A 21,567-nucleotide genomic window follows, 5' to 3' on the forward strand; every position below is an offset into this window, starting at 1 on the left:
GTATTTGGAGTTTGCGTGTCTCTCTCTCATCATCAACACGGTAGCTAGGAGATGTTAACTACCTCGCCTGGTATACAGGAGGTTGTGGGTTCGATCCCGACCCTGATGCCTGTTGTGCATTTGGAGTTTGCGTGTCTCTCTCTCTCTCTCATCAGCATCACGACGGCTAGGAGATGTTAACTACCTCGCCTGGTATACAGGAGGTCGTGGGTTCGATCCCGACCCTGATGCCTGCTGCTGTATATTTGGAGTTTGCGTGTCTCTCTTTCTCGCACTCCCCGGTTTTTCCCTCCACTTTCAGAATCGACGTCACGCGTTTAGGGAGTTATTTGTCTGCGGCGATAAATTTCCACACGACGACAATGACGATGAGCCACTCCGTCATTTGTGATGGCCAGGTCGCTTCTGGAAAACAGAGCTATGTAGCTCAGCTGGGCCTTAACCGTGAAGACAATAAAATGTGTTTACTCTTAGTTTCTTCCCCAGTCACGTTAGCCGTCTTTGCCCTCTGGCCCTCCACATGTAAACGTTCGTGTCCCCGCGTCGCCCACGTGTGTCATAAACACACAACAAAAACAAACTCGGACAACCATTAAGCGTCGCTTAATCAGCTCGCCAATTAGGTGAGGTGAGTGCCCCCCCCCCCACCCCAAAAAAAAAAGGATCAAGGTTCGTTGAGAAAATTGCAAGGATCTGCCAACCCCCCCCCCCACCAACTCCCCCCCCCCCACCAACTCCCCCCACCAACCCACCCCCCACCAACCCTCCCCCACCAACCCCCCCACCAACCCCCCCCCACAACCCCCCCCACCAACTCCCCCCACCAACCCACCCCCCACCAACCCTCCCCCATCAACCCCCCCCCACAACCCCCCCCCACCAACCCCCCCCGCCAACTCCCATTCCAACCCCCCCACCACCAACCCCCCCCCCCGCAAAATCCCCCCCCCACCAACCCCCCCCCACCAACCCCCCCCCCCACCAACCCTCCCCCACCAACCCCCCCCACCAACCCCCCCCCCGCCAACTCCCCCTCCAACCCCCCCACCACCAACCCCCCCCCGCAAAATCCCCTCCCACCAACCCCCCACCCACCAACCTCCCCCACCGAACCCCCCCCACCGCCAACCCCCACCCACCAACCCCCCCGCCAGATCCCCCCCCACCAACCCCCCCCCACCGCCAACACCCCCTCCAACCCCCCCACCATCAACCATCCCCCACCACCAACCCCCCCCCCCCCCGCTAACCCCCCTCCACCCCCCCACCAACTCCCCCCACCATCAAAACGTTTTTTGCATAAAACTCGGGTAGTCGGCCCTCCCGTCGTGCGCAATCATTCCCTCATTAAAGCCCATTTGGAAATCGTCGGCACGTTCATTTGATTGACCCAAACTAGCCCGTGGACCCCGAAAATGAGATGGACGGGAACCATGCCCAGCCCTCCGCGATTCCCCCGGGGGGGAGGGGAGGGGGGCGAGACGTGAGACGTGACGCGTCTCCCCTCGCCTTGCTTGCTTGCTTGCGCACGGAGGGTCTTCGGCTCGATCCCCGCGACCCTGGCTGATGCCTGTTGTCCCGTGCATTCAGGGGTGTCCGCGAGTTCTCTCATCGCTCTCTGCCCGTGGTGGTGCCAGCGTGGGATGGATCCGCCGGTTCCTCCCGGTTTTTGCCCTCCCACCGCCACGTTGAGAATCAACGACGCGCGTCCGAGATTATTCGTCTGCTCCTGCTGCTGCTGCTCCTGCTGCTGCTGTAAATCCCCACGTGGTGATCCACCGCGATGAGCGGCTATCATCATCATCACCATCATCACGTGTGGCCAGATCGCCTCTGAACGACAGCTGACAGCCGACACCCGGTGAGCCCTTTACCTGGTTAGAAATAAAAAGAGGAGCGGCAGACGATCCACTCGGTCGCGTTGGTAGGTTGGGCCGAAAATGTAGCCGTCGCATCGCTCACATTTGCTCATCGTCCCTTCGACGGTAACCCCAAGGCAGTGGGGTCTGGCGATGCAGTTCTACAGGAACTGGTGGTGGGTTTACCTTTTTTTTTTTTACTTGACTTTCACGGGAACGAACGCGCCGACTCGCAATCGAGTTCGTCCCGATCCACTGTATCGTCGCGATCCGTGCTATCGTCGCGGTCTGTTACAGTGGACGATAAGTCCCGCCCCGCCCGTACAGCCGGTCGCTCGCCCATTCTGCAAGGCAGATCCGCGGATGCGTAGCTCAACTTCTTTCGCACCGCCGTGCACAGCCGGCCGCGCTAATCGGAGGTGCGAAGGGTCGGCAGTGGTGGGGGGGAGGGGGTGGAAGGACAACAAACTAAACACGAAAAGCCGTTGCAAAGAGATGAGTTTGTCCAACCTAGGTGGTGACCTTTAAAAGTGCACGGCTCCGGTGGCTTCCAGAACATCTCAAGGGAAGGAGCGTTCCAGACGCGCGCAGAAGCGCATCCGACGGCGCCGCGCGTTGCGGTGACCGCCGCCTCCGTTCCGACGGCTCGGCCAAGCGTTGCCTACTTGGGCAGCCTTTCCACAGGTGCCTACTGGACATCTGTGCAACGGAACGTCGTAGCTCATCGGATTCCTCCTCTAAGTAAAGATTCTGATTCGGAAAAAGCTGCGGCTGCCGCCGCCGCCGTCGCCACGAGGATGACCGGACTTGCGAGGGAACACGGCGGTGCTAGCGGCAGTGGCAGCGGTAGCAGCGGTAGAAGCAGCAAACAGCAGCGGCGGGAGCAGCGGCGGGAGCAGCGGCGGTAGCGGTAGCAGCAGAAGCAGCAGCAGCTGCGATAGCGGCAGCAGCAGCAGCAGCGGCAGCGGTGGTAGTGGCAGCAAGCGGTAGCAGCAGGAGCGACGGTAGCGGCAGCAGTGGTAGTGGAAGCAGCAGCAGCAGCAGCAGCAGTCGCGGTAGCAGCGACAGTGGTTGCAGCTGCGATGGCAGCAGCAGTGGTAGCAGCGGTAGCGGCAACAGCAGCATCACCAATCGCAGGAGCGGCAGAGTGCTAGTCGCGATGGCAACGCGTGACAGCCGCAGTCTTTCGGGTGGTCTTCCCCCCCCCCCCCCCCCGGCATTTGAATATCAAACGCAGCGACGCTTTTTGCTTTAAATATGCAAGGCGCCCTCCTTTTGAAGCCCGACGGTCACTTCCCCTTTCATGAGTCGCTCGCTCGCCCCGCTGCCTCGCGCGCACAGGAAGATTGGTGGGGGGGGTCGTGGTGGTGGTGGTGGTGGCGGTGGGGGGGTAGTGGTGGGGGGGGGGGATGAGACGGAGACATCGGAAACGAGCGGAGTTGGGGGGGGGGGGAGGGACACGCACAGGGGGGGAAGGACGCCAATTAGCGGGGCAAACGGACGATGGGAACGCCACCACTGCCGCCACCACCGCCGCTCCGCCGACGCCCCACCGACGCTTCCCCCGGGGAAGGAGAGGCGCTTCAAGGGCGACGGCGACAGCAGAGGCGGCACCAAAAAGGCAACGGGCGGATACGTGCCGGCGACGTTTGACGCCGCCAGCTTGTGGCTTTAATTGGTTGGGGGGTGGCGGCGGGAAGTGGGTAAGGTTACGGCTGAAAGGGGGGTGGGCAAGTTTGGAGAGGGTTAAGGTGCAGCCCTGCAATTGCTTCCGCACCGTTGGCCTCCTCTTCTTCTTGGTTTTTGGCCTCCGCTTCCACGCTGGCCCGGGTGCGTCTCGGGGGCGGGGGGTGGCGGGAGTTATCCCACCACCGCTTTACCCCACCGCACCCGCTGGGTGGAGATTTGCCCGAGGCAGGCGAGGTGTGGGCACTCTGCTGAACCTTACTCAAGCCCAGTGCCACACTGCTGAACCTGACTCAAGCCCAGTGCCAGACTGCTGACCCTTACTCAAGCCCAGTGGCACTCTGCTCACCATTACACAAGCCCAGTGGCACTCTGCTGACCATTACTCAAGCCCAGTGGCACTCTGCTGACCCTGACTCAAGCCCAGTGGCACTCTGCTGACCATTACTCAAGCCCAGTGCCACTCTGCTGACCCTGACTCAAGCCCAGTGGCACTCTGCTGACCCTTACTCAAGCTAAGTGCCACTCTGCTGACCCTTACACAAGCCCAGTGCCACTCTGTTCACCATTACACAAGCCCAGAGGCACTATGCTGACCCTTACTTAAGATCAGTGGCACTCTGCTGACCATTACTCAAGCCCAGTGCCACTCTGCTGACCCTGATTCAAGCCCAGTGCCACTCTACTGACCCTGACTCAAGCCCAGTGCCACTCTACTGAACCTTACTCAAGCCCAGTGGCACTCTGCTGACCCTTACTCAAGCCCAGTGCCACTCTACTGAGCCTTACTTAAGATCAGTGCCACTCTGCTGACCCTTACTCAAGCCCAGTGGCACTCTGCTCACCATTACACAAGCCCAGAGGCACTGTGCTGACCCTTACTTAAGATCAGTGGCACTCTGCTGACCATTACTCAAGCCCAGTGCCACTCTGCTGACCCTGACTCAAGCCCAGTGCCACTCTGCTGACCCTTATCCAAGTCCAGCAGCACTCTGCTGCCCCTTACGCAAGTTAACGAGCCATCCCAAACAAAACGACCGCGCGGAAAAATCGAAAAAAAAATATTGACGGCAGAGGCAATAAAAAATCGGCCGGTGGCTGTCCGGGCACGGGAGCCTGTTGGCGCTACCGCTTACCGCTGCCTTCGAGCGTGCGGGTTTCATCACGCAGAGGCATTGGCGCAGCCAATTGAGCGAATGGAACTCGGGGGGCCGAAGGCACTGGTGAGCAGCAGCAGCAGCGGTTGTTGATGTTGTTGTTGATGTTGATGCAGTTCATCTTGGGTGGCGGTGGGTTTAACGACACAATGTTCATATACTTACGTGATCTAACCCAATTAAACCCTGCATTACGGATGATATAGTTCGCGAAAGCCTATAACTACGTGTTAAACCGAGGTAAGGGCAAGTGGCTAGACGTTAACGTATATAAAGTATGGATAAAGAACACATTGCATACGCTCCGACTTATCTCTCTTGATTGAGAGCTTTGCGAGCCCCTCTTATCGTTTTCTCGACATTATTATTCGCTTGACGCCTGAACCACCACCCTCCTGTAAACATCTAGCCACGATGGCTAGGAGATGTTAACTACCTCGCCTGGTACATAGGAGGTCGTGGGTTCGATTCCGATCCTGACGCCTGCTGCTGTATATTTGGAGTTTGCGTGTCTCTCTGTCATCATCATCACAGTGGCTAGGATATGTTGACTACCTCGCCTGGTACACAGGAGGTCGTGGGTTCGATCACGATCCTGACGCCTGCTGTATATTTGGAGTTTGCGTGTCTCTCTCTCATCATCACGGTGGCTATGAGATGTTAACTACCTCACCTGGTGTGCAGGAGGTTGTGGGTTCTATCCTGACCCTGACGCCTGTTGATGTTTATTTGGAGTTTGCGTGTCTCTCCCTCTCATCATCATCATCACGGTGGCTAGGAGATGTTGAATGCCTCGCCTGGTACACAGGAGGTCGTGGGTTCATTCCCGACTGCTGTGTATTTGGAGTTTGTGTGTCTCTCTCTCTCCCCATGGCCATGTGGATTTGTTCTCCGGGTTTTACGTTTTTTCCCACTCACATTTACAATCGACGTCATGCGTTTAGAGTGTTTTAATTTCTATAGAGTACATGGGTGTCTATACGACTCTAAGGGTCTCTATGTGAGTGTATAGGTCTCAATGTGAGTCTATGGGCTTCAATGTAAATCTGTGAGTCACTATGTGACTCTAAGGGTGTCTAGTTTAGTCAGTCCGTCTCTATGGGAGTATATCAGTCTTTATGTGAATCGCAGGGTTCGACCATGACCCTGATGTTCGTTGATTATTTGGAGTCTGCGTCTCTCTCTCTCTCCCCGTGGATGCGTGGATTTCTTCTCCGGGTCCTCCGATTTTCCCCTCCACATTTAGAATCAACGTCTCGCGTTTCGAGTATTTTTGCCGCTGTAAATGTCCACATGACGATGATAAGCCGCTTCGCTGTTGAGCTATCATCTGTGGTGGCCAGGTCGCTTCTGGAACATAAGAGCTGTATCGCTCAGTGGGCCCTTATACCCCGTAAAATAAAATAAAAATAGTTGAGTTTTTAGTTTTAGTACAGCATGCAGCGTGGCACATTCCAAAACGTCATGGGGGGGTGGGGGGGGTGGTGCAAGTTGGTAATTCACCTGCCACTTGCCCTAGAGTACACCGCGAATCTTTGACGTTTGCGCGCGCTCACTCGCGGCAAGAAGGCGGGCGGGCACCTGGGTTCGATTCCCGACAAGGGCGCGTGCCTCTCTCTGTGTTGGGAGTGCGTGAGCGCGTGAGAGCGAGTGCGAGAGCGTCTGCGTGTTATCTTTTTGTACGCGGTTTGCCGAACGAATGCGTTACGAGGCCGCACTCGCTACGCGCAAAGCGCTCGACCGCAAATCGACCGCAACAACAATTGTCTTGCTGATCTCTGTCAAGGAGCTATGAGCCTTCGTCGCGCGAACTCCCCTGGTCATCTTCCTAGCAGCAGCAGCAGCGGCAGCTTCTGGCTAAGCCATCGAACAGAGATGGTGGTCGCCGCGTCGTCATCGCGTGGCGCTTTCAGAAGCGCTTCTGCGGCCGTCTGGAACGCTCTTCCTTCTGAATATTAGGGAGCCACTGGAGCTGTGCAACTTTCAAATCATCATTCACATTGACAAGATACTTTCTTTAGAACTGCTTTTTGCTATTTGGTTTGTTGTCCTTCCCCCACACCCCCCCCCCGCACCTCCGATTAATTATCAAGGTCGGTTACGTATGGTGCGAAAATAGTTCGACGTACGTGGGTTCGATCCCAAACCTGACGCCTGCTGTTTATTTGGAGTTTGCGTGTCTCTCTATCTCATCACCAATCACAGTGACTAAGATGTGTTAACTGCCTCGCCTGGTATACAGGAGGTCGTAGGTTAGATGCTAACCCTGATGCCTTGCTGTATATTTGGAGTTTGCGTGTCTCTCTCTCCCCCCGTGGTCGCGTGGATTTTTCTCCAGGTCCTCCGGTTCTTCCCTCCACATTTTAGGAATCGACGTCACGCGTTCAGAGTTGGCTGGCCGCTATAAATTTCCTCGCGATGGTGATGATGATGATGATGTGGAGCCCTCTCCGTGGCAACAAACCAAACGCGAAAAGCAGCCTCAAAGTAGCGAGCGTTTTTCAACCAAGTGCGCGCGTACGTAACGTTGAACTGAAACCCACGACCCCGCCGTATACCGGGCTCGGTTTGTAACATCTCGCCACGACGGTAGGGAAAAAAGAAAAAAAACGCGGACCCTCCGTGGCAAAGCGACGGCGAGCACGACCCCCCCCCCCCGAGGAATGGAGCCATGCACGCCGTAACCGCTCACGACAGATGGCCGTTTGTTTTTTTTTTTACTACAATAATTCGTAATGCCGAGCCGTGTGAATTAATTCCTCCGGGAGCCACGACAGATTGGTCTTTTTAATTTTATGTGCAGAGCGTCAAGTGTTTTTTTTTTTTCTTTTAAAAAATATTTTTTCGTAATCTTTCTTTCGCGTGAAGATTAACCCCCTTTTTGCCGACGACTGGAAATGTTTGCCCTTTGGGAATTTATCACCACGCGCCCCCCTCTGCCCCCCCCCGCACCCCCCCCCACCTCTACATTCCATTAAATAATTCCTCCCAAACGTTGGGACCCAAAAAAAACGATCGGATTTGGTGCGTGGACGCTCGCACGCGGTATTTTATTTGGAGATCTCTAGGGGAACACAAAAAAAACCCCAAATAATTGTTATTATGAGACCTCCTTTGCCAGAAACAAGATATAGGAATAGGTTTTACCCTTTTAACTGGCACAAAAACTGACACCTTTATTCAAGGCATCATGTTTGCAATAACCACAACACAAGCAGTCAAAATGCAAACAAAAAAGACAACTCTGATAATAATATTGGCACTGTTCTTGAATTTGATTGGTCCACACCCGAGACAGCTTTTCTTAGAGCCTAGTTTCCAATGGAGACTAGGCTCTATATTATTATCAGAGTTGTCTTTTTTGTTTGCATTTTGACAGCTTGTGTTGTGGTTATTGCAAACATGATGCCTTGAATAAAGGTGTCAGTTTTTGTGCCAGTTAAAAGGGTAAAACCTATTCCTATACCCCAATAATTTGCCAACCCATCCTCGATGCATTGATGATATATATCCGTTCCTTTCAACCGTAGACTCTTCGACGGTTAAGAGAAGGGCTTATTTTGTTACCGCTTGTGGCTGCGTCGAGTTCGACTCGAAATCGCCAAATTTTCAATCGTGTCGTCTCTGTAGAGTTGGGCCCGGGGGAGGGGGGGGGGGGGGAGCGGTGGAGCAGCGGTTAGTGCACCGAGCGAACCACCTGCCCCCCCCCACCGCCCCAATCATACCGACTTCGATTCCCGGCCACAGCTACGATTGGGCCTACTTTTTATGTTCGCAGGCAAGGCCCCACTGAGCTTCTCCTGTTGCCAAAAGCTACCTGGCCAAGGCTTATCATCATCGCCACGTGGAAAAGTAATAGCAGCCGTTTGGAATCCCGTGACGTCGATTCTGAACGTGAAGGGGGGAAAAAAATCCGCAGGAGCCGGAGAATAATCCACGTGACCACGGGGGAGAGCACCACACTGAAAAAGAATCTGCAAAGCTCCAGTGGTGGCTGACCTGGTCAAATTAAAATATATACATTCAAGTTTTTGCTACGCTTTCCGCGTTGGAACGGCGCCCACGTTTCCATGTCACGACGGGGCGCGTTCTGCAGAGCGCGAAAAAAAGTGGTCCACGTAAAGGAGAACCGCGTCGTAACGTGGACGGTGGAAGCGTTGTAACGTGGAAGCGCTGTAACGCGGAAGCGTCGTAACGAGGAAGCGCTGTAACGTGGAAGCGTCGTAACGAGGAAGCGCTGTAACGTGGAAGCGCTGTAACGTGGAAGCGCTGTAACGTGGAAGCGCTGTAACGTGGAAGCGCTGTAACGTGGAAGCGCTGTAACGTGGAAGCGCTGTAACGTGGAAGCGTAGTAACGTGGAAGCGCTGTAACGCGGAAGCGCTGTAACGCGGAAGCGCTGTAACGTGGAAGCGCTGTAACGTGGAAGCGCTGTAACGTGGAAGCGCTGTAACGTGGAAGCGCTGTAACGTGGAAGTGCTGTAACGTGGAAGCGTTGTAACGTGGAAGCGCCGTAACGTGGAAGCGCCGTAACGTGGAAGCGCTGTAACGCGGAAGCGTTGTAACGTGGAAGCGCTGTAACGTGGAAGCGTTGTAACGTGGAAGCGTTGTAACGTGGAAGCGCTGTAACGCGGAAGCGCTGTAACGCGGAAGCGCTGTAACGCGGAAGCGCTGTAACGCGGAAGCGCTGTAACGCGGAAGCGCTGTAACGTGGAAGCGCTGTAACGTGGAAGCGTTGTAACGTGGAAGCGTTGTAACGTGGAAGCGCTGTAACGAGGAAGCGCTGTAACGTGGAAGCGCTGTAACGTGGAAGCGCTGTAACGTGGAAGCGCTGTAACGTGGAAGCGCTGTAACGTGGAAGCGCTGTAACGTGGAAGCGCTGTAACGTGGAAGCGCTGTAACGCGGAAGCGCTGTAACGCGGAAGCGCTGTAACGCGGAAGCGCTGTAACGCGGAAGCGCTGTAACGCGGAAGCGCTGTAACGTGGAAGCGCTGTAACGTGGAAGCGCTGTAACGTGGAAGCGCTGTAACGTGGAAGCGTTGTAACGCGGAAGCGCTGTAACGCGGAAGCGCTGTAACGCGGAAGCGCTGTAACGCGGAAGCGCTGTAACGCGGAAGCGCTGTAACGCGGAAGCGCTGTAACGCGGAAGCGCTGTAACGTGGAAGCGCTGTAACGCGGAAGCGCTGTAACGTGGAAGCGCTGTAACGTGGAAGCGCTGTAACGTGGAAGCGTCGTAACGAGGAAGCGCTGTAACGTGGAAGCGTCGTAACGTGGAAGCGCTGTAACGTGGAAGCGCTGTAACGTGGAAGCGCTGTAACGCGGAAGCGCTGTAACGCGGAAGCGCTGTAACGCGGAAGCGCTGTAACGCGGAAGCGCTGTAACGTGGAAGCGTTGTAACGTGGAAGCGCTGTAACGTGGAAGCGCTGTAACGTGGAAGCGCTGTAACGCGGAAGCGCTGTAACGCGGAAGCGCTGTAACGTGGAAGCGTTGTAACGTGGAAGCGCTGTAACGTGGAAGCGTTGTAACGTGGAAGCGTAGTAACGTGGAAGCGTAGTAACGTGGAAGCGTTGTAACGTGGAAGCGCTGTAACGTGGAAGCGCTGTAACGCGGAAGCGCTGTAACGTGGAAGCGTTGTAACGTGGAAGCGCTGTAACGTGGAAGCGCTGTAACGAGGACGCCGCGCTCGTCACAACAGCGACTCGCCGCACTCCGTTATCGTTGGGACCTTTTTTTTGCCGGTTGTCAAAGTATGAAAACTGAAGAGGTTTTACCCTTTGTGGCAATGAAAGCGGTGATGTTAAGGAGTCAAGTGATTGCATTAACCGCACAAGGTTACTTGTGGTGAACATGCAAGCACAAACGTGGCTCTGACAATAATAATATTAATATATTGGCATTGTCTCTGAAACTGATTGGCCTGCACCAGAGATGGCGGCCTTCTTCATGGCCTAGCCTCACCACCAGTGTCACACCAGAGAGCAGAGCCAAAAGGCGAACGGGTACAAGGACAATGCCACTATCAGAGCATTCATAGCTCGGGGGTTGAGCGGCTGTATCATGGGGATAACTTGTATTGCCAGTGTCGTTATTGACGTCGAATGTCGTTGTCTTCTCCATCTCTCTCTCTCTCTCCGTCCATCTCTCTCTCTCCGTCCATCTCTCTCTCTCCGTCCATCTCTCTCTCTCTCTCTGCGTCTCCCTCCGTCTGCGCGTGTCTCAGGATCCCCGCAGCAAGCACCGCTTCAAGGCCCACACCTACGGCAGCCCCACGTTCTGCGACCACTGCGGCTCACTGCTCTACGGCCTCATACACCAGGGCATGAAGTGCGACAGTGAGTGATGCTCTCGCCGGAGAAGCCAAAGGGGGGGGGGGAATCGAGTGGCGCCCCTCTCCCCCACCCCCCCCCCCCCGCACAGAAGGGTCGGGAGTCGAACCCGGGGTGGCGGGGTGGGGTGGCGATGATCGCCACGGGTGTGACTCCCACCGAGGTCATCTCACGTGGATAGGTTTTGTTGTCAAATTTGTCTACAGTTCTTCACCGGCGAGAGCCATCGACGACCACCGTCTCCCTCCCCACCACCACCACCGCCCCCCCACCAACCCCGCCACCATCCACCCACCACCACCCCCCACCCCCCCCCCCCCCCCCCCGTGTGGCACAGCCTGCGACATGAACGTGCACAAGCGCTGCGTGGTGATGGTGCCCAGCCTGTGCGGCATGGATCACACGGAGAGGCGCGGGCGGATTCGCATCGTCGCCGAAGTGACCAACGCCGAGAAGCTCGTGGTCAGCGGTGAGTTGACGACGATGATGATCACGATGATGACGACGACGACGATGACGATGGCGACGATGGCGACGTTGGATGATCATGATGATGACGATGATGACGACAAAGAAGAAGATGACGATGATGATGATGATGACGACGATGATGACGATGGCGACGATGGATGATCATGATGATGACGACTATGATGACGACAAAGATGACGATGATGATGACGACAATGACGACGACATTGACGACGACAATACGAATTTGATGTAGTCGACCCGGGAAGCCGTGCCCGATGGTTGCATTCCTCACAGCTGCCTGGGGACCACAGAGACACCGCGACCACAGAGACACCGTGACCACAGAGACACCGCGACCACAGAGACACCGAGACCACAGAGACACCGTGACCACAGAGACACCGTGACCACAGAGACACCGTGACCACAGAGACCACAGAGACACCGAGACACTGCGACCACAGAGACACCGTGACCACAGAGACACCGTGACCACAGAGACACCGTGACCACAGAGACACTGCGACCACAGAGACACCGTGACCACAGAGACACCGTGACCACAGAGACACCGTGACCACAGAGACACCGAGACACAGAGACACCGAGACACAGAGACACCGGGACCACAGAGACACCGTGACCACAGAGACACCGTGACCACAGAGACACCGAGACCACAGAGACACTGCGACCACAGAGACACCGTGACCACAGAGACACCGTGACCACAGAGACACCGTGACCACAGAGACACAGAGACACCGTGACCACAGAGACACAGAGACACCGTGACCACAGAGACACAGAGACACAGAGACACCGTGACCACAGAGACACAGAGACACCGTGACCACAGAGACACCGTGACCACAGAGACACCGTGACCACATGGACACCGTGACCACAGAGACACAGAGACACCGTGACCACAGAGACACCGTGACCACATAGACACCGAGACACAGAGACACCGTGACCACAGAGACACAGAGACACCGTGACCACCGTGACACCGAGACACAGAGACACAGAGACACCGTGACCACAGAGACACCGTGACCACAGAGACACCGAGACCACAGAGACACCGAGACCACAGAGACACCGCGACCACAGAGACACCGCGACCACAGAAACACCGTGACCACAGAGACACAGAGACACCGTGACCACAGAGACACAGAGACACAGAGACACAGAGACACCGAGACACAGAGACACCGTGACCACAGAGACACAGAGACACCGTGACCACAGAGACACAGAGACACAGAGACACCGTGACCACAGAGACACCGTGACCACAGAGACACAGAGACACCGTGACCACAGAGACACCGAGACACAGAGACACCGTGACCACAGAGACACCGTGACCACAGAGACACCGAGACACAGAGACACCGTGACCACAGAGACACAGAGACACAGAGACACCGTGACCACAGAGACACCGTGACCACAGAGACACAGAGACCACAGAGACACCGTGAGCACAGAGACACCGTGACCACAGAGACACCGTGACCACAGAGACACCGTGACCACAGAGACACCGTGACCACAGAGACACAGAGACACCGTGACCACAGAGACACCGTGACCACAGAGACACCGAGACACAGAGACACCGTGACCACAGAGACAACGAGACACAGAGACACCGTGACCACAGAGACACGGTCACCACAGAGACACAGAGACACCGTGACCACAGAGACACCGTGGCCACAGAGACACCGTGACCACAGAGACACCGAGACCACAGAGACACCGTGACCACAGAGACACCGTGACCACAGAGACACAGAGACACCGAGACACAGAGACACCGTGACCACAGAGACACCGTGACCACAGAGACACCGTGACCACAGAGACACCGTTACCACAGAGACACCGTGACCACAGAGACACCGCGACCACAGAGACACCGAGACCACAGAGACACCGTGACCACAGAGACACCGTGACCACAGAGACACCGTGACCACAGAGACCACAGAGACACCGAGACACTGCGACCACAGAGACACCGTGATCACAGAGACACCGTGACCACAGAGACACCGTGACCACAGAGACACCGAGACACAGAGACACCGAGACACAGAGACACCGAGACACAGAGACACCGTGACCACAGAGACACCGTGACCACAGAGACACCGTGACCACAGAGACACCGAGACCACAGAGACACTGCGACCACAGAGACACCGTGACCACAGAGACACCGTGACCACAGAGACACCGTGACCACAGAGACACAGAGACACCGTGACCACAGAGACACCGTGACCACAGAGACACCGTGACCACATGGACACCGTGACCACAGAGACACAGAGACACCGTGACCACAGAGACACCGAGACACAGAGACACCGTGACCACAGAGACACAGAGACACCGTGACCACCGTGACACCGAGACGCAGAGACACAGAGACACCGTGACCACAGAGACACCGTGACCACAGAGACACCGAGACCACAGAGACACCGAGACCACAGAGACACCGTGACCACAGAGACACCGCGACCACAGAGACACCGCGACCACAGAAACACCGTGACCACAGAGACACAGAGACACCGTGACCACAGAGACACAGAGACACAGAGACACAGAGACACCGAGACACAGAGACACCGTGACCACAGAGACACAGAGACACCGTGACCACAGAGACACAGAGACACAGAGACACCGTGACCACAGAGACACCGTGACCACAGAGACACAGAGACACCGTGACCACAGAGACACCGAGACACAGAGACACCGTGACCACAGAGACACCGTGACCACAGAGACACCGAGACACAGAGACACCGTGACCACAGAGACACAGAGACACCGTGACCACAGAGACACCGTGACCACAGAGACACAGAGACCACAGAGACACCGTGAGCACAGAGACACCGTGACCACAGAGACACCGTGACCACAGAGACACCGTGACCACAGAGACACCGTGACCACAGAGACACAGAGACACCGTGACCACAGAGACACCGTGACCACAGAGACACCGTGACCACAGAGACACCGAGACACAGAGACACCGTGACCACAGAGACAACGAGACACAGAGACACCGTGACCACAGAGACACCGTCACCACAGAGACACAGAGACACCGTGACCACAGAGACACCGTGGCCACAGAGACACCGAGACACAGAGACACCGTGACCACAGAGACACCGTGACCACAGAGACACCGTGACCACAGAGACACAGAGACACAGAGACACCGTGACCACAGAGACACTGAGACACCGTGACCACAGAGACACGGAGACACCGTGACCACAGAGACACCGTGACCACAGAGACACGGAGACACCGTGACCACAGAGACACCGTGACCACAGAGACACAGAGACACAGAGACACCGTGACCACAGAGACACCGTGGCCACAGAGACACAGAGACACAGAGACACCGTGACCACAGAGACACCGTGACCACAGAGACACAGAGACACAGAGACACCGTGACCACAGAGACACTGAGACACCGTCACCACAGAGACACGGAGACACCGTGACCACAGAGACACCGTGACCACAGAGACACGGAGACACCGTGACCACAGAGACACCGTGACCACAGAGACCACAGAGACCACAGAGACACCGTGACCACAGAGACACCGTGACCACAGAGACACCGTGACCACAGAGACCACAGAGACACCGTGACCACAGAGACACCGTGACCACAGAGACCACAGAGACCACAGAGACCACAGAGACACCTTTTCCTTCTTCCTCTTCCTTATTCTTGCCCTCAGGGTGGTGATGAGAGTGAGTGGAGGTGAGTGGAGTGAGAGGGGAGAGGTTGGGGAGTGAGTGGAGGGGAGTAGATTGAGATGAGAGGGGAGAGATGGGAGAGTGTGTGGAGGGGAGTAGAGTGAGATGAGAGGGGAGAGTGCGTGGAGGGGAGTGGAGTGAGAGGGGAGAGTGAGTGGAGGGGAGAGGAGTGAGATGAGAGGGGAGTGGTGGGAGAGTGCGTGGAGGGGAGTGGAGTGAGATGAGAGGGGAGATATTCTCCACTCGGACCTGACTCTCATGCCCCATGCATTGGCTGACGTTCGGTCGAATCTATGAAAAATGGCTTCTCGAGTGCTGCGTGGTGGATTGTAAATTCTCTACTGCCACCTGGCGGTGCCTCTAAACGTGGCAATGCTCTCGACGGCAGCGGTTCCCAACCTTTATGGCACCAGGGACCGGTTTCGTGGAAGATTATTTTTTCACGGACCGGGCGGGCGGGGGGGGGAATGGTTTCGGGACGATTCAAGCGCATTACATTTACTGTGTGCTTTGTTTATATTATCATTACATTGCAATATATGATTAAATGATTGCTCAACTCGCCATAATGCAGAATCAGTGGGAGCCCTGAGCTTATATGCTTAGTTCTTTCGGTAAAGTCACGTTGAAGGGAAACAACAAAATAATAAAATATATATAAAACAATAAAAAAATTCTCACGACGTTTCGACCATAACACAAACGGTCGTCTTCAGGTGTGTTGGTTTGCATAAATTTATTTTTAAACGGTGCATTTATTTATTTATAAAAAAACATCAGCACCACGCGCAGCGATTTGGCAGTTTATTTAGGACTAGTCCATCTATATTCTGAAAAGAGGAGGGGGGAGACGAACTTTTTTTTGTTATAATGTATGCTGTCTGAAAGCAACTGTAAGCGTGAACAATCAATTAAGACCTGAAATGGTTTATCAAATCTTTCCAATGATTGCTAAGATAGAATCCATCTTCTCGGTTGAAATTGTCTCTGTGCTTGTATATGTGGATAGCCTCATGAACGAATCTCTCATGGTAGCCAGATGACTTACAAAGAACCTCTGTCTTGGAAAAGGCAATGGCATGTGAGCCTACTGAATTATAACAATGATCTGCCACGGCCGAGGTGTTGGTCCTACCGTGTTTAAGGTCTGCTTTGTGTTCACGAATGCGGTCCCATCTGGCGGGAGTGATGGGAGACAGTGACACCGGAAAGTGTGTTGCTTGTGTCCAGTCTACTCCGTCATCTCGTTTCGGTTGCTGTCACTGCACAAAAGCCTGCTTCGCAAAGATGATTCTAGATTTGAAGCTTTCGTGACTGCAAGGATTCATACTCTTTTGTTTTTTTCGGGTAAAGTCACGTCGGTAAATCTATAAAATAAAAGAGTAAGTGAAAAAAAAAACAACCACATTAAATCACGACGTTCCGGGCGCAACACAAGCGTCCTCTTCTTTGGTTCTTTCGGTAAAGTCACGTAGAATGAGAATAAAATAATAAATTAATAAAATAAAATAACACAATAATATTGCTGTCCATATTGCTGTCCTACCAGACAGTCTCGTCCCTTCACCTGATGAAGGCCGCTTGTGTTGTGGCCGAAATGTCGTGAGAATATTATTGTGTTATTTTATTTTATCAATTTATTATTTTATTCTCATTCTACGTGACTTTACCGAAAGAACCAAAGAAGATGAATCATTGCAGTCACGAAAGCTTTAAATCGAAATACAAGCGTCCTCCTTCAGGTGGGGGGCAAAGTAGCGAAAGCGTGAGCGCTTTGAGTGTGCCTCGGAGAGGGCTGTGACGAAGACAGGATGTTGGAAACGGAAGCGGGCTTTTCAGTGCCTTCGTGGCGATCTCCGGGACATTCCGCCTGGACTTTAATCCAGAACGCATGGAGATTCGAAGTTGTCTCAAACATACTCTTCTGAGGCCCACCGTCGTTTTGCGATCTCAAGCAGCCGATCCTCTTCTGGCACGGACAAAGGCGATCCACCCGGCTTATTCACAAATGAGTCGCGGATCCATTCCTTCCCAGTTCCGGGCGGGGGGGGGGCTCCTTTTGTGGTTGGGAAGTAATGCTCAAACTCTTTTGAAAGCTGCGAGATAGGTGTTCTTCTTTGGTTCTTTCGGTAAAGTCACGTAGAATGAGAATAAAATAATAAATTGATAAAATAAAATAACACAATAATATTCTCACGACGTTTTGGCCACAACACAAGCGGCCTTCATCAGGTGAATGGACGAGACTGTCTGGTAGGACAGCGCTGGAGTGAAAGAGCCACGTTCAGATCACGGCCTTTAAGCTGTGTGAGAGGAACAAAGCGCCTTGACAAAGGAATTAGCATATAATTTAGCATTGAAATGGCTGAATGATTAGCTTGTGACTGGTCACAGAAATAGTTATGTTAAAAGTTAAAGCATACACATCCGCAGAGGCACCCCTTGACAATGGAATTAGCATAGAATTTAGCATTGAAATAGCTAAGTTAAAGCATACACATCCGCAGAGGCACCCCTTGACAATGGAATTAGCATAGAATTTAGCATTGAAATAGCTGAGTGATTAGCTTTGCGAGATAGGTGATCATGCACCAGCTGGGGGGGGGGGGGGGGAAGAAGTTCCTGGCTCAGACTCTTTCAAAATCCCTGCTAATGTTTGAAACATGCCAAAAGTCCCAATGTTCACTCGTTGCCCCCCCCCCATCATTCCAGTTTGCCTTTGAATGCAGCCACTTCATCTGCCGACTTGAACACAGTCGTCGTTCTCCCCTGAAGTGACAGATTGAGTTCGTTGAGCAGGTTGAATATTTTGATTTGAAGCTTTCGTGACTGCAGTAATTCATATTCTTAGCTCTTTCGGTAAAGTCACGTTGAAGGGAAACAATAAAATAATAAAATATATATAAAACAATAAAAAATTCTCACGACGTTTCGAATATGTCACGCAAGTAAGCAAGTTTCGCGGCCCATTCTGTGTCGCTGAAATGTGCTGCCAGTGGTGGCTGCTTTTCTAAAAAATATAAATCTCTGGAGTGGCTCTCGCAACTCAAAACCCCTGGCCAGTGATCTCCCTTTAGAAAGCCATCTCACTTCTGTGTATGAGAGAAGACGTGTGTGCTCTGCGTCCATCTTCTCACAGAGCTGCGCCAACAGACGTGAGCTGAGGGCATGCACTTGAATGTGCAAAACGTTGCTAAGTTCCGGTGACATTTTTCGGCTCGCCAGCATTTATCTATGGATGACACAGTGCGTAGACTCACATTCAGAAGCGACCACCTTGACTCGAGTAGTGAAACCAGAAAGCCGTCAAGTCATGGCAGCCGCTCCGTCCGTGCATATACCGACACAAAATGACCAATTCAGTTTTCCTGATATGCAATCATTCAAAGGCTTGAATAGTTCTGCAGCTGTGGTGTTGGTTGGCAATACAAGTGCACGTAACACATCCTCATGCACATCCTCCTGAAAAATATACCGCGCAAAAACAAGCATTGTTGCCTTGTTGTCAACATGGGTAGACTCGTCAACCTGGATTGTGTACCACGGTGACTCATTAATCCTCTCTAACAATTGTGCCACAATATCCTCTGCTGTTTCATCAATTCGTCTAGTTATGGTGCTAGCCAGAAGAGAAACGCGCGCCACATGTTTGAACTGCAGCCTCTCCTAAAAGTTCACGGCAAATGTCCTTAGCAGCAGGCAGGATCAACTCTTCACCAATCGTAAAAGGCTTCATTGTTTTATTTTGTTTTATATTTTTATTATTTTATTGTTTCCCTTCTACGTGGTGACTTTACCGAAAGAACCAAGAATATTAATCCCTGCAGTCACGAAAGCTTTAAAAAGTAAAGGCCTTCTTAGCTTCAGCAATGCGGTTAGCCACTAAGAATGATGCTCTCAGTGCAGACACATTTGATAAAGTGGTGGCCTTCAATAATTGCTTCTGTTCTTCGTGTTCACGTTTTTTTTCTTTTTTTTAACTCCAAAGGCTTATCTTTTAATGCAGGGTGCTTGGTCTCCATGAGGCAAAAGCAGTTTTGATGGTTTCATGGCTTCGTTGGATAGCCGGTCGCCACATTATTATACAAAGCGGGCTTGGAGAATGTGAATCACCTGGTGCAATGAACCCGTAATTAAAAGTAGGACTCTTGGTATTTTCTTTTAAACACAGCTTTTTTTATTGTTGGCAGTCTTAGAGTCTTCTGCTGTCTAATCATTGTGGTTTTTTTCCTCCTTTTCAAAGAAGCTCTCCAGCGACGTTTGTTTTTTTTACTCATTTTGGCTACTAGGGGTTAGAGCTTGTGGGCTTACCAACACCGTGACTGAGACGAGTGCGCAGTGCGGGAAAGAGGCGCGGACGGAAGTGGTGAATAATAAAATAATGGGCGGAGCACGCGCGGACTCAAATAAGTGTGGGATGCTGACTTCTCATAAGGAGCGCGCAACCTAGATCCCTCGCATGCGCAGTCTACAGTAGAGTTCGCGCTCCTATGATAATCTAATGCCACCGCTGATCTGACAGGAGGCGGAGCTCAGACGGTAATGCGAGCGATGGGGAGCGGCTGTACATGCAGATGAAGCTTCACTCGCTCGTCCCACCGCTCACCTCCTGCTGTGCGGCCCGGTTCCTAACTGGCCACGGACCGGTAACAGTCCATGGCCCCGGGGGTTGGGGATCCCTGCCCTAGAGAGTTGCTGCTGTACGACAATCGACTTAACGGCGATGTTGCTGCAACTCGCAGCCAGTGTAGAGATTCGTACATTACGTTTTTAGTTGTGTTTTGGGAGGGGGGGGAGGGTGGGTGGTTAGGCCACAACGAAATGATCCGGCCAAATTTGTGCCATCGAATGAGTGGGTTAGTGAGATGGCTGTTGAGTGGGTGAATGAGTGGGTTAGTGAGATGGCGGTTGAGTGGGTTAGTGAGATGGCGGTTGAGTGGGTGAATGAGTGGGGTAGTGAGATGGTGGGTGGGTGAGTGGGTGAATGAGTGGGTAAGTGAGATGGTGGGTGGGTGAGTGGGTTAGTGAGATGGTGGGTTAGTGGGTGAATGAGTGGGTTAATGGGTGAATGAGTGGGTTAGTGAGATGGCGGTTGAGTGGGTGAATGAGTGGGGTAGTGAGATGGTGGGTGAGTGGGTTAGTGAGATGGTGGGTTAGTGGGTGAATGAGTGGGTTAGTGAGATGGCGGTTGAGTGGGTGAATGAGTGTGTTAGTGAGATGGCTGTTGAGTGGGTGAATGAGTGGGTTAGTGAAATGGCGGTTGAGTGGGTTAGTGAGATGGCGGTTGAGTGGGTGAATGAGTGGGGTAGTGAGATGGTGGGTGGGTGAGTGGGTGAATGAGTGGGTTAGTGAGATGGTGGGTTAGTGGGTGAATGAGTGGGTTAGTGGGTGAATTACTGGGTTAGTGAGATGGCGGTTTAGTGGGTGAATGAGTGTGTTAGTGAGATGGTGGGTGGGTGAGTGGGTGAATGAGTGGGGTAGTGAGATGGTGGGTGGGTGAGTGGGTGAATGAGTGGGTTAGTGAGATGGTGGGTTAGTGGGTGAATGAGTGGGTTACTGAGACGGCGGTTGAGTGGGTGAATGAGTGTGTTAGTGAGATGGTGGGTGGGTGAGTGAGTGAATGAGTGTGTTAGTGAGATGGTGGTTGGGTGAGCAGGTAAATGAGTGTGTTAGTGAGATGGTGGGTGGGTGGGTGGGTGAGTGGTTGAATCATTGTGTTAGTTAGATGGTGGGTGGGTGAGTGGGTGGGTGAGTGTTAGTGAGATGGTGGGTGGGTGAGCGGATAAATGAGTGGGTTAGTGAGATGGTGGGTGGGTGGGTGGGAGAGTGTGTGAATGAATGTTTTAGTGAGATGGTGGGTGGGTGAGTAGGTGAATGAGAGTGTTAATGAGATCGTGGGTGGGTGAGTAGGTGAATGAGTGTGTTACTAGGGGTTAGAGCTTGTGGGCTTACCAACACCGTGACTGAGACGAGTGCGCAGTGCGGGAAAGAGGCGCGGACGGAAGTGGTGAATAATAAAATAATGGGCGGAGCACGCGCGGACTCAAATAAGTGTGGGATGCTGACTTCTCATAAGGAGCGCGCAACCTAGATCCCTCGCATGCGCAGTCTACAGTAGAGTTCGCGCTCCTATGATAATCTAATGCCACCGCTGATCTGACAGGAGGCGGAGCTCAGACGGTAATGCGAGCGATGGGGAGCGGCTGTACATACAGATGAAGCTTCACTCGCTCGTC

At 53.5% G+C, this 21,567-nt stretch overlaps 1 protein-coding gene across 3 annotated transcripts in view; it reads left to right on the forward strand.

Annotated features, from left to right (window-relative positions):
* Nucleotides 1–21,567, forward strand: part of LOC103091824 (protein kinase C alpha type) — a 285,955-nt gene that overhangs the window by 159,327 nt on the left and 105,061 nt on the right. For all 3 annotated transcript variants that reach the window (XM_032976052.2, XM_076052886.1, XM_032976051.2), the window contains exons 4-5: nucleotides 10,921–11,032; nucleotides 11,364–11,495. In XM_032976052.2, the coding sequence (XP_032831943.1) occupies nucleotides 10,921–11,032; nucleotides 11,364–11,495 (244 nt within the window). The remainder of the gene's footprint in view (nucleotides 1–10,920; nucleotides 11,033–11,363; nucleotides 11,496–21,567) is intronic.

This window comes from Petromyzon marinus, chromosome 58 (genome assembly GCF_048934315.1).
Source record: "Petromyzon marinus isolate PM22_M1 ecotype Great Lakes invasive population chromosome 58, UKy_Petmar_22M1.pri1.0, whole genome shotgun sequence".
Taxonomy (NCBI): domain Eukaryota; kingdom Metazoa; phylum Chordata; class Hyperoartia; order Petromyzontiformes; family Petromyzontidae; genus Petromyzon; species Petromyzon marinus.